Source organism: Macrobrachium nipponense, chromosome 2 (genome assembly GCF_015104395.2).
Source record: "Macrobrachium nipponense isolate FS-2020 chromosome 2, ASM1510439v2, whole genome shotgun sequence".
NCBI lineage: Eukaryota > Metazoa > Arthropoda > Malacostraca > Decapoda > Palaemonidae > Macrobrachium > Macrobrachium nipponense.
This window is the reverse complement of record NC_087201.1, coordinates 91,094,156-91,121,254: the sequence shown is the minus strand read 5'-3', so window position 1 is coordinate 91,121,254 and position 27,099 is coordinate 91,094,156. Positions and strand designations below refer to the sequence as shown.

Here is a 27,099-nt window from a genome sequence, read left to right as displayed (position 1 = left end):
TCATTCAAAAACCATGAGACCGTGTGAGGGCGGTCTACCAGTCTCAGAGGAGCACATGCTCTAGGGATAGACGAGAGGTACGAATCTGTTAAATCAATATTAAAGTCAAACTGAAATATCTTCCTCAAGGCAGATTTGGTCGTAGTAATGGTACTAGCAGCTATGCCTTTTTCGAACAGAGTTAGCAGCTAGGCCTTTTTCGAACAGAGTTCTAAAAAATGAAATTGTCAGATTTGTAGTCATCTTCTGAACTCTGATTCTTTTAGAAAGATGGCTAGCTTCCTTACTGCCGAATCATACTGCCTGAGTGTTGATTCTCTTTTGTCCGACTCCACGAACAGGGTGTTTAGTGGGTCAATAATAGCATCCTTCTGTGCCGCAGACTTCATGAAGTCCATAAAGTTAGGGCATTCAAAATTCTTGAGGAAGCTGACACAGACCGAGTTTGTACCACCTGAGTCAGCTTTGGGTTGGGAATCCGTCTGGGACGGAGTTTCAACTCTAGTAGAAGAGGAAACCAATTGCTCTTTGGCCAGTTGGGTGCTACCAGTGCTATCTGTCCTTTGAAAGATCTGAGTTTGTGTAGAACTTTCATCAAGAGGTTTATTGGCGGAAATAGGTAAATCTTCTGCCAATTGTTCCAGTCTATGGACATCGCATCTGTGGCGTGAGCCAGAGGATCCAAATTGGGAGCCACATAACACGGAAGTTTGTGGTTGGACTCCTGCCAGGTGAGTGGCTGACAGGTACCAATGATGTTTCATTGCCAACGAAAAGATTGCTATCATCACCTGATTTATGTAGCTCGACTTGGAGCCTCCTCTGTTTATGCAGTAAACTATCGCTGCACTGTCCAAGACTAGTCTGATATGAATATTCCTGGCCGGAGCTAGTTGTTTCAGGGTCAGGAAAATGGCCATTGCTTCTAGTACGTTGAAATGGCACTGGCGGAATGTTGTCGACCATGTTCCTTGAACCTTCTTATACTGAGAATGGCCCCCCCTCCGCTCAGAGGCGTCCCTGTGGACTACCAGAGACGGCGGGGGAAATTTTAGCGGCAGACTTGGAAAGACTCTTGACTCTCGTCCATGGACGAAGTCTTTTCCTTAGTATTGGCGGAATCAAGGAGATTTTGTCTCTGAGCCTGCTGTTGGCTCTTTTCCGCCATACCCGATTGATGTCCTTCAGTCTGGCTTTCAACAGAACATCTGTTATCGAAGCAAACTGAAGTGAACCTAAGACTCTTTCTTGGGTACAACGAGAAATCCGCTTGTTCTTGAGGAATTGTCTCGTAGCTTTCGCTATCTCTCTGCACTTGTTCGGCGGAAGAGATAGTTTGTGTGCGGTTAGGTCCCATTGAATTCCCAACCATTGAAAGCGAGACTCCGGAATGTGACGGGACTTTTTCATGTTTATCTGGAATCCCAGATACTCTAGAAATTCTATTACTTTGGCTGTTGCCCTGCGACATTCCTTGTCGTTGGTTGCCCAAATAAGCCAGTCGTCTAGGTAAGCTACTAGCATCACCCCCTGAGCTCTTAGTTCCTGCACTCTGTCTCTCCTTGCTTGGTGAATATTCTGGGCGCTATATTGAGCCTGAATGGCATGACTCTGAATGAGTAAGCCTGTTTTCCTAGTTTGAAGCCTAGGTAGGGAGAGAAGTTTCTTGCTATCGGGACATGATAGTAAGCGTCTGTAAGATCGATAGAGGTGGTGACGACCCAACGGCGAAGCAATGTCCGCACCTGCGAGACGGTTAGCATGCGGAACTTGTCGCATTGAATGTATGAGTTGAGACGGGACAAGTCCAGAATCACTCTTCTTTTGTCTGAGTCCTTCTTTGGTACACTGAACAAACGTCCTTTAAATTTCAGGTGACTGACTTTCTTTATTGCCTTCTTTTGAAGAAGGTCTTTGGCATATTCTAGAAGGTCTGTCGTTGGAATTTGGTGAAAGATGACTGATGGAGGAGGCCCTTTTCTGGGCTCAGTTCGTGTCGCGGTGTGAAATAATCCTTAAGTTCATTATTTCTAAGGTAAATGATCTAACACATGCCAGAGAAAAACAAATTCAGGAAGATGTCAGTGTAACTGACTTGCTCACCCTAATAAAAGAGAGTGTCAGTATGGTAACTGGGGCGAGTGAGACCACTACCACGAACCTCTTGCCATTTAGAACTCTCCCACACCAAAATCCCCCTCTTGCGAGAGCCGATCCATAGGCGGAGACGGCAACTACTACTACTACACCCCACGCCACGCCGATCGCCACGCCTCTCGTGGTCATCCTTTTTCGTTAGCTCGTAGAGGTAACACGTGCCTTCCTTTGCTCTGTGTTGTGCTCTCCTTTTTCTGGATTTACGACATCATGGAACGTGCAGCTATCGCCGCGGCTAAGTTAAGTACCCGAAAGGTTTGAATTTAGTTTTTGTCAGCCAGGGAACCGTGTTTTCCGTTTTTTAGGAACAAATGCGGTCGCCCGGCCTGACGCATGGCGGCCATCGGCTCGCCTCGTGTTTGGTTAGATTTCCCAGTCCTCCATACTGGGACATCTTCCATGATTTTAGCCTTTCATGGGTGCTTGTCACGTGTTACACTACTTCTCTTTTTGTTTTTTTGCATCGTATTTATGATATTTAGGGATTTCACAGCCCATGACTTAGATCTAGTTCATGCATGCATGTCTCTTTGTCTAGGTATATAGGCGCTAGAGTGTTTGAATTTTCTAGTCCAGCATCCTAGCTCTTGCTCTCCATTTTATCGGCTTTGGCTAGCTTTTGAGTAGTCGGCTGTTTCTTCGGAACTGGCCTTCTCCTCCTGGGCTTCTTTTTCTCTCACTCGTGTTTGGCCTTCTCCTCCTGGGCTTCTTTTTCTCTCACTCGTGTTTGGCCTTCTCCTCCTGGGCTTCTTTTTCTCTCACTCGTGTTTTCCCTCTCTCTATCTCCTTTTATGGTGTAAAAAGTTTATTGTTTTCATATTTTAGGTTAGCTGTTAGGGCGACCAGTGCCTAGGCGGTTTTGTTGCATTTATCTTTTTCTTCAGTTTTGTTGCATTTTTGCCCTATGGTACGGTTGGGCTCATGTGGTCATTAGCCTAGTAGGTTTTGTTGCATTATCACCTATTGGTCCACTTGTGATCGCGTGTCCCTCTGGTCGCCCTAGTCCCAGTTCCCTTCCTCCCCTCCCGTGCGGGAAGGGGGGGGTCTGCCCGGACTCGCTCACGGTCGCTATGGCAACCGTGCGAGCACCTCCCACCCCCTCTCACTGTATGTGGGGGTTCCCAGGAGTTCGGGTCAGCTGGGATACTGGTGGACCACGCTTTTACCTCGGGCTCTGGGGGAGCTCCGGCGTGGTAGGAGGTTGGGGTTGGCCACCCCTCCCTCCAGCCACTTCGGTCTTCTCCGGCGTACACCGTACTGATTTCTCTCCCTCCTTATTCGTTGTTTTTTCCCCCGTCACCAGCGGACGGAACTCCTGCTCACTAATCCGGGGGTACCTTCGGTTGTTGTGGGGGAGGTCTGGCTCCACCAGCCACCGGAGTGAAGATGATTTCAAGTGGTCCTAAAAGCTTACCTACTACCTCCTTTCCGCTATCGGCGGAGCGCCTGCTTGCTATCTGGGCACTCCTCTAGTAGTCGAAAAGGAGGACGAGTACATATATCTATGACGGAGCTATACGCTCTTCTTTATGTAACTTTTACTACTTTAAGTTTGTGACATCCTCCTCCGTTCTCCGGCGTGGTATACTACTCCTTGGAACACTCTATGGGTATATAAAAACATCTGGTTGGATCAATTTCCTCTCTCCGGTGTACACCGGAGATTCCAACCAGAAACGGTAGTCCTAGACTTTCGTCCACACGTAGTTCAGGGGAGCATTATGTCCAATATTTTAGTGTACTCTGGCATGCAACGGAGTATGCCCCTGCGGCCATGAAGTTTGCAAGACCCACGCGCCGTGCGCTACCCGCCACGAGGACCTGTTGGTATGGCATCACGAGGCTTGCACCATCTGCTATGACCTTGTGAGCCAATTTCTGGACAGAGTAAGTATATATCGATATAGGTTTGTTATCGTTCATCATATATACTGCTACATAACCTAATTTTAAGCTTTATTTGGTCATATTCTGTTTTGTTAATGATTCGTCCTCGGGGCTTCGTTGTAAGAACTACAATGACCCTCTCTTCCAGGCTGCTGCCATCAAGGAAGTTGCGTTGGCTACCCTGAAGGCCTGGGTAGGCGGCTTCGGGAAGAACGCCCCCAAAGGACAGCCCTACATCCTTGATAAGAAGCTGGCTGTCCAGATCTTCCCCGGCGGAAAGTCAACGGGATACGTCGATCCCGCCGCGGCAGCTCCGACGATTGCCTCCATCCAGCAGCAGGTGGAGCAAGCCTTGGTTGGCAAAGGAAGCCAAGACATCGTGGCGGATGTAGCCACGTTAGACTTAAATCTAGAGCCTATGACGGTAGGTGCCGAGAATTTATTAGTTGAGGTAGGTTTGTTGGGTGCCCAAGGGCTTCCCTTGGGCGCTTCTGGATCTTCTCCTGTCCCTTCGTCCTCATCTTTCCAAGGCTTTACGGGATTGGAAATCCCCGCTTAGTACGCCTACTGCATCTGTGCCCCCCAAGGTGAAGGGACACAGAGAGCATAAGACCCTACAGAAGACGTCGTCAAAAAAGACGTCATCTTCTTCCTCTCGTAAGTCTCCGGCTTCCTAACCTAGAGCAGAGAAAGTGAAGTCTGAATCTTCACACTCTAAAGGGTCAAGAGGCAAAGCCTCTAAGGAGAAGGTCCGCACTCCCACCGAGCCTGTACCTTCTCCTGCTGCGACCGGAACTCCTCCGGTGACTCTTGCCGTGGTCACGGCACCTAGTGCCTTCGATCCCGCTGCCTTTTCAGCAGGCATTTTGCAGCAAGTGGGTGATCTGGTCGGATCACTCAGCACGAGTTTTGAACAGAGGTTTGAGCAGATGGTTGCTCAAATCTCTACATCTCTGAATCAGTCAGGTCAGTCCATCCAGAACCTGACTGAATGTGTGTCCAATCACGATAATCGCCTGGCAGGCCTGAATCAGACACCTCAGGCCAGCCCCCCGGTAGCAGGAACTGGTATTGCCCAGTTACCAGCCTATGACACCCTTCCCGCCTTCTCGATGAGTAATCCTTGGAGGGTAGCAGCCTATGCTCCCTTCAAGGATGGCATGATTTCAATTCCAGAATGTGGAACTAGAAGGATCGAGGACTTCCGAGTTCCACCCGGCCGGATTAACACCTCCTTTCATGGGATACGCGAGGTTGACAGAGACAGCTCTTAATAGGGAGGATAAAATCCCTAAAGAAACTGTCCTGTATAGTCGAGATCAGGCTCAAAGAGAATGGGTGCATTGCTTGGAGGACTGGGACTGCTCCAACACCAGACTCCAAGCGTTCAAAAGCCCGTTCACTATCTTTGCCACGGAGGAGGAGGCACCACTCCCCTTCACGACAAAGTTAATGGAAGTAACCATGCAAGCGGGTATGAAAGACGAACCCCTTCCACAGCTCAAAGAAGCAGATCCTACGTCTCCTCTCTTCCCGGCGTTTGGTGACCTGTGGGAGAACCTGCCGGCTACCTTCACGGTAGGTAAACTTAAACCGGACTGTGCTATGGAACAGTTCGGTGAGAAGTTGCCTAGACTGCCTGATAACCTCATTCAGGCAGAATTTGAAGCAAGGACCAGACTTGGAAGAACTCTTAACTCTCTGGTCATGACCGAAGTGGCTGCCTTAACTTACGGCTCGGAGCCTCTCTTTAAGATTTTGGCCAAGTCTCAAATGCAAACTGTTCAGTCAGATGCATATGACTTTATAGTAGCAAGGAGGAACTGCCGCAAGCATGTCCTCCAAGAAGCTACAATCCGGCATGAGCCGAATAAGCTGCTCGCCTCTAACATCTGGGGAGCAGACCTCTTTCCGGAGTCGGCGGTCAACGAGGTGCACCACGAAGCTTCGAGGCTTAACCAAAGCCTCAGGGCTCGTTGGGGTATCTCTGCTAAGAGGAAGCCTGAGATCTCTTCCTCCTCTGGCAAGAAACAGAAGAAGTTAAAGAGGTTCCAGCCGTACAAGAAACAACAGCAGCAGCAGCACTTTGTACAGGCTGTTCCGGTTGCCCAACCAGGTCAGCCATCAACATCAAAAGCTCAGAGCCAGCCCATTCTCTTGCTGTCCCCACAAGGTCAGCCCTCGACCTCATATGCTGTTTCCCCGGCATTTAACCCAGTATTCGAAGGTCAAGCTTTCCAAACCTTCAACAGGTTTGCTAGGGGAAGTAGAGCCAGAGGTAACTTTTGGCAACGAGGTGCAGGAAGAGCTACCAACAGAGGTAAGCACTTCCGTGGAGGACGCGGAGGTCATCCCGCACAACAGCAGTGAGACCTCCCAGGTAGGAGGGAGGCTGTTCCTCTTCCGCCACAGGTGGGGGTTCAGCAAATGGGCACAGAGCATTGTGTCCAAAGGGCTGGGTTGGAGTTGGATCAAAGGTCCCCCTCCATCCAAATCATTCCTTCAGCTATCATCAAAGGAATTGGCAGATTACACAGAGGAGCTCCTTCAGAAAGGAGTAGTGTCGAGAGTCAAGCATTTAAAATTTCAAGGACGCTTGTTCAGCTTGCCAAAGAAAGGTTCATCAAAAAGAAGAATAATCTTAGACTTGTCCAAGCTGAACTTATTCATTCGCTGCGACAAGTTCAAAATGCTGACCATCTCACAGGTACGGACCTTACTTCCCAGTGGGGCCGTCACCACCTCTATCGATCTTACAGACGCATACTATCCTATCCCAATCGCGAGACACTTTCGCCCATACCTAGGCTTCAAGCTGGGAGACCAGGCATTCTCTTTCAAAGTGATGCCCTTCGGGCTAAATGTAGCCCCCAGGGTATTCACGAAAATAGCGGAAGTAGTAGTTCAACAACTGAGATCACGAGGCATAATGGTAGTAGCGTACCTCGACGATTGGCTGATTTGGGCATCAACCGTCGAGGAATGCCTCAAAGCCACAAACAAGGTAATTCAATTTCTGGAACATCTGGGGTTCCAAATAAACAGAACGAAGTCCAGACTCACTCCGGAGACTCGTTTTCAGTGGCTAGGCATTCAATGGGACTTATCCTCCCACAATCTGTCAATTCCGGTAGTCAAAAGGAAAGAAATAGCCAAGTCAGTAAGGCAATTCCTAAAGAACAAACAGGCTTCAAGGAGAAGCCAGGAAAGAATCCTAGGTTCCCTCCAATTTGCTTCAGTGATGGACGTCCTAATGAAAGCAAGGTTGAAAGACATAAATCGAGTTTGGCGCTCAAGAGCAAATGTCAAATCTCGAGACAAGTTGTCAGTAATCCCGCAAATCCTTCGCAACCATCTTCGCCCTTGGGCGAAGGTAAAAAACCTGTCCAAGTCAGTTCCTCTTCAATATCCTCCTCCGGCGTTAACTATCCACACAGACGCCTCACTAAGCGGTTGGGGAGGATACTCTCAGTTCAAAAAAGTTCAAGGAACTTGGTCACTCCAGTTCCGTCAACTCCACATAAATGTATTGGAGGCTATGGCAGTATTTCTCACTCTGAAGAGGCTCCTTCCACCAAAGAACTCTCATATAAAACAGTAGTAGTACACTGCATCAACAGGGGAGGATCCAAATCAAAACATGTGAACCATGTCATGATAGCCATTTTCTCTCTAGCAAACAAGTACAAATGGCATCTATCCTCCACCCATTTGGCGGGAGTAAGGAACGTGATAGCAGACGCCCTGTCTCGATCAGTTCCTCTAGAATCGGAGTGGTCCCTGGACAACAAGTCGTTCCAGTGGATACGCCGGAGTGTTCCGGGTCTCCAAGTAGACCTTTTCGCCTCCCAAGCGAACCACAAGCTCCCTTGCTATGTGGCCCCCAACCTGGACCCTCTAGCCTATGCCACAGACGCCTTGTCCATAGACTGGAATCAGTGGAAGAAGATATACATCTTTCCTCCAGTGAATCTTCTATTGAAAGTACTGAACAAACTCAGAACTTTCAAGGGACAAGTAGCTCTAGTAGCCCCGAATTGGCCAAAGAGCAACTGGTATCCTCTGCTTCTGGAATTGGGCCTTCGACCTTGACGGATTCCCAATCCCAAACTATCTCAGTCAGTTCAAATGAGGACTGTGTTCGCTTCCTCAGGAATTCTCAAAACCCTAACTTTATGGACTTCATGAAGTTTGCGGCTAAAAAAGATGCAGATATCGATCCCCAGAATATCCTCTTCTTGGAATCAGATAAGAGGGATTCAACTTTGAAACAGTACGATGCGGCTGTTAAAAAGTTAGCATCTTTCCTGAATGAGACAAACACCACAACCATGACAGTGAATTCAGCTATATCCTTTTTCAGATCCTTATTTGAAAAAGGATTAGCAGCTAGCACTATTACCACTAATAAATCAGCTTTAAAGAAAATCTTTCAGTTGGGTTTTCAAATAGACTTGACAGACTCTTACTTTACGTCTATTCCCAAAGCTTGTGCTAGACTTAGACCTTCTGAAAGACCTACTTCAGTATCATGGTTCCTAAATGATGTCCTCAAACTGGCTTCAGACACTGACAACTCTTCTTGCACATTCATAATGCTACTGAGAAAGACGCTATTCCTGCTAAGCTTGGCCTCAGGGGCCAGAATTTTAGAACTGTCGGCTCTATCCAGGGATGCGGGGCATGTGGAGTTCCTCCCTTCAGGAGAAGTTTTGCTTCCCCGGATCGTAGTTTTTTGGCAAAAAATGAGGATCCTTTAGCAAGATGGGCCCCTTGGAAGGTCATTCCTCTTCCCCAAGACCCTTCTCTTTCTCCAGTAATGACCTTACGAGCCTTTCTATCTAGGACATCTTCTAGATCCTCAGGTCCTCTTTTTATGAGGGAAAAAGGTGGCACTTTATCAGTAAAAGGTATCAGACAGCAGATCCTTTACTTCATTAAGCAAGCAAATCCTGAATCATTCCCAAAAGCACATGATATCAGGGCAGTAGCCACCTCTATTAATTATTTTCAACATATGAACTTTGATGAACTAAAGAAATATACTGGATGGAAATCGCCGACAGTCTTCAAGCGCCACTATCTAAAGTCCTTGGAATCTTTAAAATTTTCTGCAGTGGCAGCGGGAAACAGTTTCCCCTGACTCTGCACAGTAGTCGTAGTTGAAGATCCAGATCTCCTTTCTACCTGCCTCAACTAATATTTCACTTAACCTACCGTTACGCTCTATATGACTCTCTAGCCTTAGCTGCTATGATTATGATCATGGTGGTGTGTCCCTTATTTTTCTGCTAGGGACACCCACATCATTATTGTATATTATGAAATGTCCTTGGGTGTTGCTCCCCTTATTTTTATGCTAGGGTAGCACACCTCTATTGTTTATTATAAATTTGCATATTGTCTTGATATTAGTGAGTATTTATATATGTATTATCCTAACTCACTCTATCTTAGATAAGTTATCATTATATAATATAATTTAATTTTAAGTTACCTATAAGTCCCCTCTAATTTTGTTAGGCTAATTTTTTGTATGATAACTTATCAGTCTTTTACATTATACTTATTAATTTTATTTTATGGTTTTATTGAGACCCTTTGTTTATTTTCAATCTTGTGCTGTTTCTCTGGTATTTCACACAGCGACACGAATTGAGCCCAGAAAAAGGATTTTGACCAAGGAAAAATCTATTTCTGGGCGAGGGGTTCGTGTCACCCTGTGAAATGCCCCCTATGTCCCGCCCTGTAGCCCAAGTTTGGCATCTAACGACAAGGATGACCACTAGAGGCGCGGCGGTCGGCGTGGTGTGGGGTGTAGTAGTAGTAGTAGTTGCCGTCTCCACCTATAGATTGGCCCTCGCAAGAGGGGGATTTTGGTGTGGGAGAGTTCTAAATGGCAAGAGGTTCGTGGTAGTGGTCTCACTCGCCCCAGTTACCATACCGACACTCTCTTTTATTAGGGTGAGCGAGTCAGTTACACTGACATCTTCCTGAATTTGTTTTTCTCTGGTATGTGTTAGATCATTTACCTTAGAAATAATGAACTTAAGGATTATTTCACAGGGCGACACGAACCCCTCGCCCAGAAATAGATTTTTCCTTCGTCAAAATCCTTTTTATCCATCTCCACCCCAGACCTTTTGATACGATACTGTGGGCCCACGTACTGAAGGTCCAATGGTCCCGGAAGAGGTACAGTCTCCCGCCTACCTGGAGAGGCTCATTGACTGGATGAGGTCTTACTTCCTCTGCCTCCTCTGAAACCTCTGCCTCTGGAGAGAGCTCTGGAACCAGCTCTGTGCCGGTAAGCTCTTGCTCTGCTACCCCTTGCGTGCCTGTTATAGCCTTGAAACGCCCCTTGCGCTTCAAACGAAGCGTTGAAGGCCGGGGACGTCACGAAAGTAGCCGAACTCAAGGACTGTTGAGTTGGCTGACTCTGTAGTAGTACAAATTGTTGTTGTGGTCGTGCCTTAGAGGTCGAAGGTTGACCAAGTTGGGAGATGGGAACTGCTTGCACCACCGTCTGTGTCTGAGAGGTCTGGAAGGGCTAATACTTCCTGGCCCTCTTCCTACCCTTGGCTTGCAGTCCGGAGGTCTCAAACTTCCTTTTGAAGGGAAGGCCCCAGCAGACACGAAGGTTCTGGTTAGCCCTAGCAGCCTCACTGATGACGCTGTTAACCATGTCATCAGGAAAGAGGTTGGGTCCCCAGATCGATGCCTTAATAAGCTTATTAGGCTCATGTCTGATGGAAGCATTGGCAAGGACATGCTTCCTGCAGTTCCGCCTAGCAACCACAAAGTCATACAGGTCACACTGGAAAGTCTGCAGCAGCGACTTTGTTAGGACCCGGAATAGAGGTTCCTCAGCGTAGACAGAGGCCATCAACTCTGAAGTAGTAACCGAGTTGATCGACCTACTCAGTCTACACTTTGCCTCAAACTCTACCTTTACCATGGCATCCGGAATTCTGGGTAACCGTTCACTAAACTGTGTGGAAGCACACTCCTGATCGAGTTTGCCCTCTGTGAACGTTTCTGGAGCGCCCACCCCGCACTCCAAATCTCCGGGAAAGAGCAGAGAGGTAGGCTCTGTCTCTCGAAGCTGAGGCATTGGCTTCTCCTCCATTCCGGCCTCCTGCAGATTTAACTCTGCAATTAGATGTGCAAGGGGTTGGGATGTTACCCCCCACCACGAACATGGTGTAGCAACCTTTGTGTGGTGGTGTCAACTTGGTGTTGACGCAATCCCATTCCGAAAGGGTGCGAACCCATGCCAACTGTGCCTGATCCCTAGGATAGATCACAGTCTCCTTTGGGACCCTGTCTACCCAGACAAATGCTTCCTCAGCTAACCGAGCGTAGCCTGGGAAGGGAAATTGGAGGTCCGCCGGGAAGAACTCTTAATCTTCCACGGGACAGATTCTGCAGCCTGCAATTGTCAGCATGCTATCCGAAAAGGGAGCATGCAGCACCAACCGCCATGGGTTGTTGTCCTCGAATGGTGGGAGCTTAGATGCATCCGGCACAATAAAGGACTGCTGTGGGCCTCTGGACTGGATAAGTCCGGCCAGCAAGCTCTTCTGAGTCTGTAGTCTCTGAGCCAGAGACAGGATGGACTGCCCCGATGTCTCTAAACCCGAGGCGAGCTGAGAGGACATCGATTGGAATCTTGAGTCCACAATACTCCCCATCTTCTCCATGAGAAGATTAGCGAAGGCATCAGGGTCGAAGCCGGACTCCGTCGGTCTGGCTTTGGAACCCTTAGCTCTCGACCCCTTAGGCGGGGGAGTAGCTTTTTCCAAGGAAGCCAAAAGGCTTGGGGGCCAATGACGACCTGGAGGAGCCCGCCGGAGAAGACTTAGCTGGTCTGGCAGCCTTCAGCAAGGACTTCTTTTTCAGGGTTTTCACCTTGGGGATCACAGAACCAGACCTATCCCCAAGGATCATGGACTTCGAGAAGCCCTGAAAGGAAGAGGAAGAAGAAGGAGTTGGGCTAAACACAAGTGTTTTAGATCTAAAGCCACCTGCCTCACTTACCTCCCTACCTTCTTCCTGTGAGTCGACGGTCATTGGCTCGCGATGCAGACTGATGGCTGCCACCTCCTCTGTCACCTCCTCGCACAAGCCCTCTTGGTCTTCCGGAGGGGCCTGGATTTCCTAACGGATCCTCCCGATGATAGGGGCCGCCACTTCCCTAGCTACTGCTGCCGACGTCCTTGTGTTGGATAAAGGAGAGAACACATCTCCTCCGACAGCACGTAGGGGCATCCACCGGCAACGTTCCTCCCATAACCCCCCGCCCAGACCTTAAGGTTCGACAACGAGGAGGCCTTGAGCGCCAGAGAGGTCTGTAAGAGAGGACGAAATCAGATCCTCCAGTGGCGGAGCTATATCCTAAAAATCAAAACATTACTGAGGTGAGGATTGTACCTACCAACTCATTAGTCATGTTCCCCACCAAAGCGTAACACACTTCGCAGCCGTTTGGAAGCCAGACTAAGAGGTCGTCAACCTGCACTGCACAGCTGGCATGAGATCAGCAGACCTCATGCCCACATGGTTGCTGGAGAACGGCTGCGCACCCCAACTCCAGACAGCGCACCATCTGTAAGTTGGAATTGATACATGAGTATCGTCAAAATACTAGTTCCGCCGGAGTTAATTCCGGCGGTATGTGTACACTTAGACTAGTTCTACTAAAACCAGCTAAAGGTAAACATCAACTATTAAATAAAGTTTTTCTCAACATTAAAGCTCTGAATGTCTCTGCCTGCTCCGGAATCCATAATCTCATTATCGCAACAGCTATGACCAGCGGAGTTGGCCTGATACGAGCAGAACAGGGAAACAAGGTAAAAACCTAAGCCTGAGTCTGATCGCACCGGAGTAGAGTAGGGCGAATTCCAAGGTCACTTGGAAACGCATTCTCTAAGCCTAGTTTTTACCGCCCCCACCGGAGTGGGGAAGCAGCGATAACACCAGAGAAATACAGAAAACAGAGCGGCGGGAACAGCGGTACTAAGAACTCCGGCGTATAACATCCTGGCGAATGTGACGGTAGACCACACCTCGCCGGAATAAACACAGGCCCGGAGACATACCAACAGAGACTACATAACAAAATTTTTCTTAACATTAAAGCTCTGAATGTCTCCGCCTACTCCGGAAACCATAATCTCGTTATCGCAATAGCTATGACCGGCGGAGTTGGCCTGATACGAGCAGAACAGGGAAACAAGGTAAAACCTAAGCCTGAGTCTGATCGCACCGGAGTAGAGTAGCAATTTCCAAGTCAATTGGAAACGCATTCTCAAGCCTAGTTTTCCACCCCCACCGGAGTGGGGAAGCAGCGATAACAACCAGAGGAAATACGGAAAACAGAGCGGCGGGAACAGCGGTTACAAGGAAAACTCCGCGTACAACATCCTGGCGAATGTGATGGTAGACCACACCTCGCCGGAATAAGCACAGGCCTGGAGACATACCAACGAGACTACATAATCTTCTTAATCCTTAACCTCCTCCGACTCCCCCCCCCCAATCCCCAGGAAACAGTGGCATCGACGATCCAGCTGCTGTTCACCGGTAGGATTACTAGGTCAGCGAGCTAACGAAGCACCGCCGGAACGAGTCCGGAACAAAAGGAAGAGCCTGGAGGAGAAAGGTAAACTAGTAATCGCCTGGCAACAGCAACCAGTCAGGTGATTACCACCCTCCGAGAAGCCGTGAAATAGCCTACTACTAAAGGGGGCCAGAAAGACGGCAAGGCCCAAACTGACACCCTGAAAGGAGGTAACGGCCAAGGCTATACTTTACAAAATCTATTGATTAAGGAAATTATTGGAGTACCGACCGAAATGAAATGGCAAGGCCAAGCCCATCTTACGAGCCCTAGCCTAAAAGCCCTCCAAAATCGGATACCCTGAATATGGTCAGGTAGCCTAGGATTGGCGCCTACTAGTTCGTCACGAAAGAGGTCACTCTAGAGCCTAACCTAACCCTCCAAATAGAATATATCGACCTGGTCAGGTAAGATAGGCCTAGCACCTACATTACGTAACAAGAGAGGAACTCTCTATTAAAGGATCACCCTCCAAAACTAAAATGTCAGTCTGGTCAGGTTAGCCAGGACTAGTACCAACTATGGGTAGCGAGAAGTACTCTCAACCACCTAGCCTACCTCCAAAACCTAGCCTAGATCTGGTCGGGTAGGCTAAAGTAGGTAAATATTTGTGTAGGACTTCCAAACCTCATCAAAATACAATTACCAATATAATATTATAATATAATAAAATAAATAATACCACATACACTATATGCATGAGCACCGCGAATGAATGAGGGTTTCCTTTACCTCCCAAAACTAAAATGGCTTATCGTTAGGCTATCCTAGGTCACCTCAAACACAAAACTCGTGCATGACGTAGGAATGAAAATTATCACCGCACTCTCGTGAGGGAACCAAATCGCTCCTGAAGGACTGATGATAAACGAGGGAAACCCCCTAAGGAGACTAAATAATTTAATGGTTCAAACTGTGATACACCAACCTATCGGAACCCATCAGCGAAATGGTAAAATTTCACGACAACAGTAACATATACTGTGATGTGCAAAAAAGGGTAACATCAAATATATACCACTATAAAAAGTTGAGAAGACCAAGCACGCAGTCTACAATGCATCCAAAATGGCCGACTCGAGAATAGCGATACGCTCGGCTCCCATGCAACGCTTCATATAAACAACACCATACTTGATGCATAGTTGCCTAACTGCGTTCAAAGTCAACAAATAATATACTCAACTTAGATGAAGATGCTTCTTGCAGGTCTGAAGACATGGTGACTTCCAAAATTCACAAATACCTTGCAGGCAAAAACAGACGTGTTAACGTTTCGAGTGATAAAGAAGGAATGGCGTTCTTGGCAGAGGCAGTAGTAGTTGTGAGCGGAAAGTAGCCGTTGTAACAGCACCTCTACAGAGGGGGATTTTGAGAGAGGAGAGATCTATTTGGTGAAGTATCTGTGATAGTGGCTTCCACTCGCCCCTGATGCTATACTGACACCCTTTGAGGGTGAGCGAGCCAGAGGTAGTAACTCTGGCATTCCATATGGCTTTTTTCTCTGGTATATTTAGCATTTATTTATACCTAGAAATGTGTGCTATAGGAACATTTCACTGGGCGACACAGGTCGAGCCCAGAAATGTTTTTGGGTTGTTGGGATCAAAATTTGTAAGCTTTTCGTCACACCAATTTCTTTGTAAAGCTTCTTCAGGATGAGACAGTAACTACACTATAAAAAAACAGCTTTGATGTATGAAAAACCTATTTTTGGTAGTCGCTGTTGAGTCTTCAAAACCCTCCAACTTCCCTAATGAAGACAGGATTTGCGTAAGGAATCTTCCTGCATTGACCAAAAGAGAGGAATGTCTTCATGGTCCATGTTTGGTCATATGTAAACATATGACAGCGCATAGCCACTTTTTCTTACGGGTTTTGATGCAAATAAACTGGGTTTTAGCATTGCTGTGAATAAGAGAAAGTGTCCTCTTATCCATTTACGTATACTCTATCATGTGTTATAATGTTTATCATTACGACACAATACCCGGCAACAAGACCAGCTAAAAAAGAATTTCTGGGCTCAGCTCGTGTCGCTGCGCGAAATATCCTTTAATCTATTATTTCTAGGGTAAATGTACTAACACATACCAGAGAATAAATAAAATAAAGAAAAAGGTCAGTATAACTGACTCGCTCACCCTCCAGGAGGGTGTCGGTATGAACACTAGGCGAGTGAGACCACTACCACGAGCCAAATGCCAATAGAAATCTCCCACTACAAAATCCCTCCAAGAGGGGAGCCGACCCACAGAGTGAGCAGCTCGTACTACTACTACTCCATCCCATGCTGCCGACTGCTGCGCCTCTGGTGGCCATCCTTTCAAGTTAGAGCACACGAGTCGGTTGTGATATTTTTTTCTCTCTGTGTTTTTTGTGCCCTTTCATTGGATTTTCTATTATGGAGCGTGCAGCTATCGCAGCAGCTAAGTTAAGTACTCAGTATTTACGGTTAGTTGGTTTTTTCTGGCCGGCCCCTGAGACAGTATTTGGTTTTTTAGTTTTTTAGGTATAAAATACGACCTCGGGGGTCGGAAGCATGGCAGCATGGTTTCTGCCTCGTGATGGGTTCGTTCTTGGTCCTCATCCATACCTAGAACATCCCCTTATTTATCTTCGCTCCATTTATGATTACCGCTTTACTTAGGGTACGGTCCTACTCAGGTTTGTCATGCATGCATGTATTTTACCTTACGTAGGCTTCTTCTATCCAGACCCTAGTCCAGGTTCTTAGTATCGGCCTCTGACTAGCTTTGAGTGGTGACTTGCCGTCGGGTTAGTCCGTACACTCCTGGATTTTTTCTCCTGCTATATTGTTTTCTTTCTTTATTTCTTTATTTATTTATATAACTGTGTATTTTATTATTGTTAGTTAGTTAGGCGTCTGGCTTAGCCTAGGTCCTGGCTCTTTGAGCCTATACTACCGCTCATCAGTTCGGTTGCTTCCCTATAGCATCTCTCTGATCAGTTGGTTCGGCCCAGTGGGCTTATTTGCCTCCGCTTTTCAGTTCAGTATGCTTCCCGATAGCATTTCCCTGATCAGTGGTTGTCCTAGGCTTAGTTGTCGTATTTGGTCTTACCGCCTCGTGGTCACTTCGTGATCACGGGCCAGCCAGACGCCTGTCCAGTCATTCTTCCCCCCCCTCCCGCTCTTCCATAGAGTCGGGCGGGGGCGGGTCGGTCGTGCCCATGCTCCGCTCCTCATACCCGAGCCTGCCTCCCTCTCTCCCCTCAGGCGGAGGGGCTAGGGAGTCGGGACAGACCAGACTGGTCTCGACCTCTCCGGCTTCTCGGTCCGGCCGGTTGGTACGAGTGGGGGGTACTGGCCTTGCCCACCCTCCGCGCTACCTTGTCGCTCCGGGCTAGCTTGAGCCTGTATGTCTTCTCGCTCTTTCCCATCTTACTAGGGCTCCTTCCTGATCGGAGTCCTGGTATCCAGCGGAAGTTTGTTAGCCACCCAGTAGGGTGGACCGGAGCATACAGTGGGGTCTCTACTAACCTTACCCGTTTTGCTGAGTTACCTACACTCCGCTACGCACTGGACTTAGTCCGGTTTGCTTGTGTGTTAGGTTTAAGTTATCTTTAAGTTTATCTTAAGAACCTTAAACCATCCCCCTCCTTACATATCTTACCGGATCTCTCCGGGATTATAGCCTATTCAGGCGATGCAGGGAGGGGTTTTTATGCCCAAATTTTTTCCGAGCTCGGCATGCATCGGAGCTCTTCTGTCCTTTTAGACGTAAGTGATGTTTTTTAAGATACTCATGTGTCTCCCCACTTACAGGCCACCAACTGTGAGCATCCGGGATGTTCCGCCACACTTCGGACCCGGATTTGTGGACACGAAGTTTGCCGGTCCATGCTCCATGCGCGACTCCGCTCGGGGACATCCAGGTCTGGTACCATGAGACGTTGTACCATATGTTACGATATGGTGGGCCAGCTTTTGGAAGGGGTAAGTTTTACATCTCCAGTAGCTGCCTCCGCTTCTTTTTTAGCGCTTAAGTTTTCATCATATTAACTTAAGGCAATTAATTAATTTAAGTTATACTTTAAGTTTTAGTTTTAAGTGATTCTTAAATCTAAACTACGCCCTCTCTTCCAGGCTCCGGCGGTAAGAGATACCGCACTGGCTACTCTGCGGGCCTGGGTCGGCGGTTTTGGGAAAAACGCCACCAAGGACAGCCCTACATCCTAGAGAAGCGGTTGGCATTACTAATCTTCCCCGGAGGCAAGGCGACAGGATACGTCGACCCGGTAGAAGCGGATCCGACTATCGCCTTCTAGCCAACAACAGCTGGCCACCTCATTAACTGATCAGGACCAGGATATCTCTACGGATGTCGCGACCCTAGATATTAATGTTGAACCTATGGTAGGTATAGACGACCTGTTTGGTCGAGGTAGGTACGGTGGACACCCAAGGGTCACCCTTGGGCGTAACTGTTTTCTTCTACTCCTGCAACCTCTCCATCCTTCCAAGGCTTTTACGGGTGACGAAATATATTCTCCTCCTGGTGCTTCGGTTAGACCTAAGGTCAAGTCTAAGGTGATGACTTTGACTAAGACGTCGTCGTCGTCTAAGAAGACGACTTCGGCTTCATCTCCTCCCGTTAAGTCTCCGGCTGGGAATCCCGGAGCATCCAGGTCTAAAGCTTCTAGCTCCGGCTCTAAGTCCTCGAGGAGTAAAATCCTCCAGAGAGAGATCTCGCACTCCGGCAGAATCACCAGTTCCGCTACCTTTGGTTCCGATTCAGAGCCTCCCCCTCCACCTCCGCAGCAGCTCCGCTTTGGACTCCAATGCTGGCCTGTTGCAAACAGGTGGGGGGACCACCTGGTTGGGTCCTTAAAGAGTAGCATGGAGCAAATGATCTCTCGTCTGTCGGACAGGATTACTTCCCAGGACTCCATTATAGCCGGGCTGAGAGAAGCTCCTCTAGCCTCTCCTCCACTGTCCAACACGAGTGGATCCCAAACTTCCTCCGTATGACTCACTACCTCAGTTCTCTATGAACAATCCGTGGAGAGTAGCGTCATACGACCCCTTTCCAGGACGGTCTCATCTCTATACCGGAATTTGGGACTCGAAGAATAGAGGACTCGAGTTCTTCCCGGAAGACCTCCAGCCTCCGTTCATAGGCTACGCAAGGCTTACGCCGTCGGCTATGGTGCGGACGATAAGGTACCTAAGGAGACAGTCCTCTGCTCACAGAGACCAGGCTCAGAGAGAATGGCTCAGGTGTTTAGAGGACATGGATGTTCTAACACCAAGATACAACCATTTAAGAGTCCTTTTACCATTTTTTTTTTTTTTTTTTTTTACAATGATGATAGTACCCCGCTCCCGTTCCTAACCAAGATCGCTGAGGTCTACCATCCCAGCGGCCCAGAAGGGGGAACCTATACCGCAGTTGAAGGAAGCGGATCCCACTTCTCCGTTGCTCCCCTCAGTGGAGAATTGTGGGAAGACTTGCCGAATACATTCTCAGCTGGCAAACTCAAACCGGACTGTGCTATGGAGCAGTTTGTGAAAAGCTACCCAGGCTCCCAGATAGCCTTATTCAGGCTGAGTTTGATGCAAAATCGCGTCTAGCCAGATCCATCAATTCTATGGCTAGTCTGAGGTAGCTACCATGGCTTATGGATCAGAACCGATTTTTAAGCTCATGACCAAAGCCCTGACTCAACGGTACAGTCAGATATGTTTGAGTTTGCCACTGCTCGGACGAATTGTAGGAAGCATGTCCTACAAGAGGCAAACCATTCGGCATGAACCGAATAGGTTACCTCTCGTACTAGCATCTGGGGAGCAGATCTCTTCCCAGAAGCTATGGTTAAGGAGGTCCAGTCAGAGGCTACAGTTTAAAACCAGAGCCTTTAAGGATCGTTGGGGCCTTTCGGCTAAGAGGAGGCAAGACCTGACTCCTAAAAGTAAGGCACAAAAGAAACCCAGGCGTTTCCAACCTTACCAGAAGAAGCAACTACGCTTTCCTCAACAAGTTCCAACAGTACCGTTAGTGCAGACAGCCCAACCCTCCACTTCTAAGGTCAATCACAGCCAATTTATGTGATATCCCCTCAGCCTCAGCCCTCCACCTCTTACGCCATCTCTCCAGCTTACAATCAAGCCTTCGAGAGTCAAGCTTCTCAGAAGTATGACCGCTCGGTAAGGGAGGTAGAGGTAAGCGTTCCTTTCGTGGGAGAGATCGGGAGGGGCCCCTTTAACAGGAAAGCACTTCAGAGGAGGCCGAGGCGGTTACCAGTTTACCAATGAAGAACTTCAGGTAGGAGGGAGGCTGTTTCACTTTCGCCACCGGTGGAACTTCAGCCAATGGGCTCAGAGCATAGTGTCAAAAGGTCTGTTGGAGCTGGTTGACGAACCCACCTCCATCCAGGCCTTTCCGTCAACTTCCTTCCAAGGAATTGACAGAGTACGCAGACGATCTCCTTCAAAAAGGAGCTATAGCGAGAGTCCCAGAGATTTAAAAATTTCAAGGTCCCCCCCCGCTTGTTCGCGTGCCAAAGAAAGGCTCACAAAAAAGAAGGGAAATCTTTGACTTGTCCCGCTTAAACTTAGCCCATCCGCTGCGACAAGTTCAAGATGCTCACGATCTCACAGGTGCGGACCCTACTTCCCCGTCGGGGCCGTCACCACCTCTATCGATCTTACAGACGCTTACTATCATATCCCTATTGCAAAGACACTTCCGTCCGTATCTGGGTTTCAGTAAGAGAACCTAGACATTCTCCTTCAAGGTAGTTCCATTCGGACTCAACGTGGCACCCCAGAGTGGTTTCACAAAGAAGCTAGCGGAAGTGGTAGGGTTGCAACAACTCAGATCGCCAGGGATCATGGTAGTAGCGGTATCTCGACGATTGGTTGATTGATCTGGGCCCCAACAGTCGGAGGGAATGCAACAGAGCTACTCTGAAAGTGATTCAGTTCCTGAATATCTAGGCTTCAAATAAACAGGACCAAATCAAGACTCACTCAAGAGTCAAACTTTCAGTGGCTGGGCATTCAATGGAATCTATCATCCCACACTCTGTCGATTCCTTCAACCAAAAGGAAAGAAATAGCAAAGTCAGTCAAGCAATTTCTAAGTCACAAACTAGCGTCAAGGAGAGCCCAGGAAAGGATCCTGGGTTCTCTCCAGTTTGCATCAGTGACAAACGTCTTAATGAAAGCCAAACTGAAAGACCTAACCAGAATCTGGCGCTCGCGAGCAAACGTCAGGTCCAGGGACAAAACTATCCTCAGTGCCTCTGATTCTAAAGAATCGACTTCGGCCATGGGCGAAGAGTCAAGAATTTATCAATGTCATACCCCTTCAGTTCCTCCACCCCAGGGGTCACCATCCACACAGACGCGTCCTTAAGCGGCTGGGGAGGGTATTCCCAGGTCAAAAAGGTTCAAGGGACTTGGTCACCTCAATTCCGTCAGTTCCATATTAAAACGTACTGGAGGCAATGTCAGTGGTTTCTTGACCTCTAAAAAGGTTACGCCCCAAACCCCCCCCCAAAAAAGTACTACCCACATAAAGCTAGTCCTGGACAGCGCAGTGGTAGTACATTGTATAAACAGAGGAGGCTCCTAAGTCACGTCTCTAAATCACGTCATGATAGCCATCTTCTCCCGGCAGACAAGTTCATTGGCATCTTTCCTCCACTCACATAGCTGGAGTAAGAAACGTCATAGCAGACGCCCTATCCCGATCAGTACCCTAGAGTCGGAATGGTCACTGGACAACAGTTCGTTCCAATGGATCCTTCAAAGAGTCCCAGGGCTACAGGTGGACCTCTTCGCATCACAAGCGAACCACAAACTACCGTGTTATGTAGCCCCCAACCTGGACCCTCTGGCCTATGCCACGGACGCCCTGGCTCTAGACTGGAACAACTGGGAGAGATTTACGTCTTCCCTCCAGTGAATCTCCTCATGAAAGTATTGAACAAACTCAGATGCATTGCAAGGGTCAAGAAGGGGTCCCTCTAGTTAGCCCCAGACTGTGGCCGAAGAAGGCAAATCTGGTATCCTCTAATTTTGGAGCTGGGGCCTTCGTCCTCTTCAGATCCCCAGTCCCAAGCTCTCCCAGTCAGTACAAATGAAGACTGTGTTCGCTTCCTCAGGGATTCTCAAAACCCTAACTTTATGGATTTCATGAAGTTTGCGGCAAAAAGAGATGCGAATATTGACCCTCAGAATATTCTATTCTTGGAATCCGATAAGAGATTCGACTTTGAGGCAGTATGATGCTGCTGTCAAAAAGTTAGCAACCTTCCTGAGAGATTCGGATATTAGAATCATGACAGTTTAATTCAGCTATATCCTTTTCAGATCCTTATTTGAAAAAAGGTTTAGCAGCTAGCACGATTACGACAAACAAGTCAGCTTTAAAAAAGATATTTCAATTTGGATTTAACATAGACTTGACGGATTCCTACTTCTCGTCTATTCCTAAGGCATGTGCTAGGCTTAGGCCTTCTGTTAAGGCTACGTCAGTTTCATGGTTCTTAAACGATGTTCTAAAACTGGCTTCCGAAACCGATATGACACATGCTCGTTTATAATGCTCTTAAGAAAAACCCTATTCCCTTATTAAGCTTAGCTTCAGGAGCAAGAATTTCAGAACTGTCGGCTCTATCCAGAGACCCGGATCATATTCAGTTCCTTCCCACAGGAGAGTCCTACTTTCTCCGGAACGTAGCTTTTTAGCAAAGAATGAAGATCCTTTGATGAGGTGGGAACCTTGGAAGGTACTACCCCTTCCACAAGATGTATCTCTTTGCCCAGTTACAACCTTACGAGCTTTTTCTGTCTAGGACCTCCTCATCTTCGTCGGGTCCCCTCTTTAGGAGGGAAAAAGGTGGAACTTTATCCATTAAAGGGCATCAGGCAACAAATCCTGTACTTTATTAAGCAAGCCAATCCTGAGACTCTTTCCCGAAAGCACATGATGTCAGGGCAGTAGCCACCTCAATTAATTATTTCCAACATATGAACTTCGATGAGTTGAAAAAGTATACTGGGATGGAAATCGCCGACAGTGTTCAAAAAACGTCACTACCTTAAGTCCTTGGAAGCTCTGAAATTCCCAGCAGTAGCAGCGGGTAACATAGTTTCCCCTGACTCTAGCTAGTTTGTAGTAGAAAGATTTCAGTCCTCCTTTCTACCTGCCTCACCCAAAAGTTCGTCTATTCCTACCTGGTTCATTTGCATTCACCTTGTGTCTTAGCTCTTTTTGTGATAGTGTATTGGGTGCCCCTTATTGTCTGGTTAGGGACACTCCAAATGATTATAAACATTGATCTCATGGAATGTTTCCCTTATTTTTATGCTAGGGGATTACATCATATTATAATGATTACGGTTTTTGTATATTTAAGTCATATACATTCCTTTATATATTATTATTGTTGATTGTTTTTTATTAATTGCTATTATACTTTTGATACATGCTGTTACACAGATAAACATTGGGATACATGTAAATAATTTTTACCTGTACATTATGGGATCTATTTAATTACCTTATGTTAACAAACATGATTAGATTTAAGGGTAATTTAAGCATATTTCTATTTGTTTTTATACCCCTGTGTATATGTATCTTTTAGCAATTATAGTCTATTCTTATATATTTTATCTTTTATTTGAGACCTATTCTGATTTATTTTATTTTTATTCTCATTTTATTTACTTTGTTACAATCTTGTGCTATTTCTCTGGTACGATTTCGCGCAGCGACACGAGCTGAGCCCAGAAAAAGGGATTTTGACGTACGGAAAAATCTATTTCTGGGCGATTGGCTCGTGTCGCCAGCGAAATCCCACCCTACCCATCCTTCGCCCCCCAAGATTGTCTGCTTAACTTCAGGATGGCCCACCAGAGGCGCAGCAGTCGGCAGCATGGGATGGAGTAGTAGTAGTACGAGCTGCTCACTCTGTGGGTCGGCTCCCCTCTTGGAGGGATTTTGTAGTGGGAGATTTCTATTGGCATTTGGCTCGTGGTAGTGGTCTCAACTCGCCTAGTGTTCATACCGACACCCTCCTGGAGTGAGCGAGTCAGTTATACTGACCTTTTCTTTATTTTATTTATTCTCTGGTATGTGTTAGTACATTTACCCTAGAAATAATAGATTAAAGGATATTTCGCTGGCGACACGAGCCAATCGCCCAGAAATAGATTTTTCCTTACGTCAAAATCCCTTTCTTTGACATTAGTCTAGTCACCATGGAACTGGTTAAACCATGGAAGGGTAACTCCTTGAGGACTCAACAATGACTACCAAAAATAGCTTTTTTCTGTGTCAAAACTTGTTTTTTACCTTACGAAAATTTTAGAAAAAAGGATAAGGATAACTGTCTCACTCACACTTACCTCTCTAGAAAGTAGAGCATCTGGTATTACAGTACAGTGCTTAATTCTAATTATTAACCTTTAGATTCAGCATTAGTCTGACCTAGAAAAAAATATGGTAATTTAAGAGGAACTACATGACTAACTATAATTATGGACACAAGAAATTACATAAATCAACATTAACTTGATATTTCATGCCAAACAAGTTTAAAAACACCATCTTTTCTATACTGCTGGATCCACATGACCTAAGAAAAAAACTGGGAATTTGTGGTTCAAGCTAGATGTAAATGGGATCTATTAGTGTTATATATCATGGTTGACATTAAGCAAGTTCAAATTCTAATCACTGAATCTGGACCTCGATATATAATCAATTGTAACCCTGTATACTCTACTTCAATACTGAATTTTTAAACTGTGAATAGAAATGAATACTTTATATCAATTAAGCAAAAATGCAATGTATGGAATGGCTGGAAATAAACTTAAATTATTATAAAAACATTAGGATGATGTAAATAAATTAAAATATATTTCTAATAGCACATGAGTCTTATGAATATTATCCTAATAGCACATGAGTCTTATGAATATTATCCTACCAAGCCCAAGGAAATTTCAGAAGTAATGCCAACAGTTAAAAACAATATCAAATATTCTACAGTGTACAAAGCCATATTTCCTCAAAATAAATTATAATGCAAACAGAACATCTGATTAACATATGCTATAACCCTTTCACTTACCAATGACTGATACAGACAACATCCAAATTTAAGTTCTTTGCATCTTTACAACATCAGCTAATATAAAAAAAAAAAAAACTGAACAAACCAGCAGCTATGATGAGGATAATTTTTTATGAGCATTCCAGATATTTTTTTTATACATTAGTAACAAGTGTTTGTTTTGTATAGATTTAAATCTTCATTCTAAAATTACACAATTCAGAGAGAGAGAGAGAGAGAGAGAGAGAGAGAGAGAGAGAGAGAGAGAGAGAGAGAGAGAGAGAGAGAGAGAGAGAGAAAAATATATATTTGATTGAGTGCCACATTTAAAATTTTTTCTATTTTTCTTTCTATAATTACATTCTGCACTACAATAACTTAAGTAATTTATCTGAATGTGCTAAGGATCAAAAGCAAAGACATTATCATAGTTTATTTTTTGGTAAATCTCTTTTGGGGGGGAAGTGCAAAATTTCCTGGTATCTCATAATTTCTATTTATTATTCCACCTTCATAAAGTTATTCTGGGAGGCTTTTTATGCCACTGTATAGACCCATCAATCAGCTGCAAAAATAAAATTGAGCATTCTACCTGGGAAATTGCAGAACTACACATCTTTGAAAAAAAGGTATAAACATTTTTACTCCTACCGCTCAAGTCACTGCCATTTCCCATTAATGAGGGTTAATAGGCAAAAGGGTTCGAAGCACTTTGTAAGTGAGATCAAAATGAAATATTTTTATAATTCACCAGCTATTAAGACATCAAACAACAAACCACAAGAATATAAAAATTAACTTCAAATCAAATTAACCTCTTCCTTACCTTTGGTTGCACATATCACAGCAAGATCAGATCTGGTATAGTTACTACACAGCTGCTGCTGTAAATGCTTAAGCAGTAACTACCATAAAAATATTACCCTATCTTGAATTACAAATAAAATAAGTAAAATCTGAGTAATTTACCTTTGGGACATCTCATGATTGTCACACAAATGGAGCTCTTTTGCTTGGTCTTCTGCCTGCTGCTCTTCTTCAGCAAGTTTTAATCAATCAGAAAATCTTCCGTCTTTCGCACACCAGCATTCATAACCAGTTCTGCTTGTGTTGTATTTTCTTCCTATGGAAGAATGGATATGGAAAGTCTATGTAAAAACTAAGCAAGTGATTAAAAGTGAAAGTGTCATAAGACTCAACCAACCAGGATACTGGGCAATAACTTTATCTGATATGAATCAGACTGTATTTGCAAGATATGGCATCGAATACAGCATTACTGTACCTTACAGCAAGGTGCTTCTGGCCTACTTGACATTAGTACTTTGAAAACAAAGCTTCTCAAATCAGCATTAGCCAGATTACTATGTAATACTTGTCTTAATCAATCTACATTTCTGAAAAAATGGATCGTATCTTGATAATATCATTAGATCATTAGATATTGGTGACAATTATCTCCCAGGTGGTGAATACTAAGATTATTCTGAAATTTCTGCAGTATCCAGATATACTGTGTATGAAATAATACGTACACCAAGACACTATTTGCACAACAACAAAATTTTAGCTTAACAACCTTGTGCACTACAAGACTTGAAGTTTAAACTGACAGAAAATGAAGGCATCATTAAGTTCTGGGATAGAAAAGATTGTTCATATTGTTCAAAAGTCAATGACCTGAAAAAAAAACAGTAATGCACCTTTAACTGTAAACAGATTGATACCCTACTACATATTAATCTTTCTGAAAGAAAAATTATGAATAAATTGTTTGATGTAAAATAAATACCAAAAAACTTTAATAATACAAAACCCTAAAAGTACTAAATTTACCATTGTTTAAATACATGCAGACCAGTTCCTTAAATAAAACAGGCCTGAAACAACAGAACCATCATTATCCACAGTTTTCCTCTTTCCCAGACAGTCTGGAAAATTTGTGCTTATTTCTGCTTTTACATATTCTACTATTGAATTATATTTCCAGTTTTTATACAGTCAATAATACACAATGATGGATGATAATAGTACTCCGGTAAGTGATACAAATAAACTGCATGTTAAAGGATATCTAACAGCATGTTTCAGCTTCACTCATACTAGTAATTTTAACTTAAAAAAGTTTGAAAAATACTTGTCTGAACCCCTAGCCCATGCTAGTCTATTCCAAACCTTAAACTAACCTTGAAATTTACATATTCTACCCACTGCAACTATATACATCCTTATATATTGCACTCTGATGAGCAAAATGTTTCACTATATGCATACTTTTAACATCAAGCAGTAATGCCTCACATAACCAGAAAGAAAGTATAAGCAAGGATATT

The 27,099-nt window shown here is 45.6% G+C and overlaps 1 protein-coding gene across 2 annotated transcripts in view; it reads right to left on the bottom strand.

The window, feature by feature from the left end:
* The window catches only part of LOC135220777 (uncharacterized), a 260,488-nt gene extending 234,611 nt beyond the window's left edge, over positions 1 to 25,877 (bottom strand). The window contains exon 1 of one of the 2 annotated variants that reach the window (XM_064258250.1): positions 25,736 to 25,877. In XM_064258250.1, the coding sequence (XP_064114320.1) occupies positions 25,736 to 25,746 (11 nt within the window). In that variant the 5' untranslated portion in view covers positions 25,747 to 25,877. Of the gene's footprint in view, positions 1 to 24,053; positions 24,117 to 25,735 lie in introns of those variants that run through there. The other variant, XM_064258249.1, reaches the window with a different exon arrangement.
* Positions 25,878 to 27,099: the final 1,222 nt, after the last annotated feature.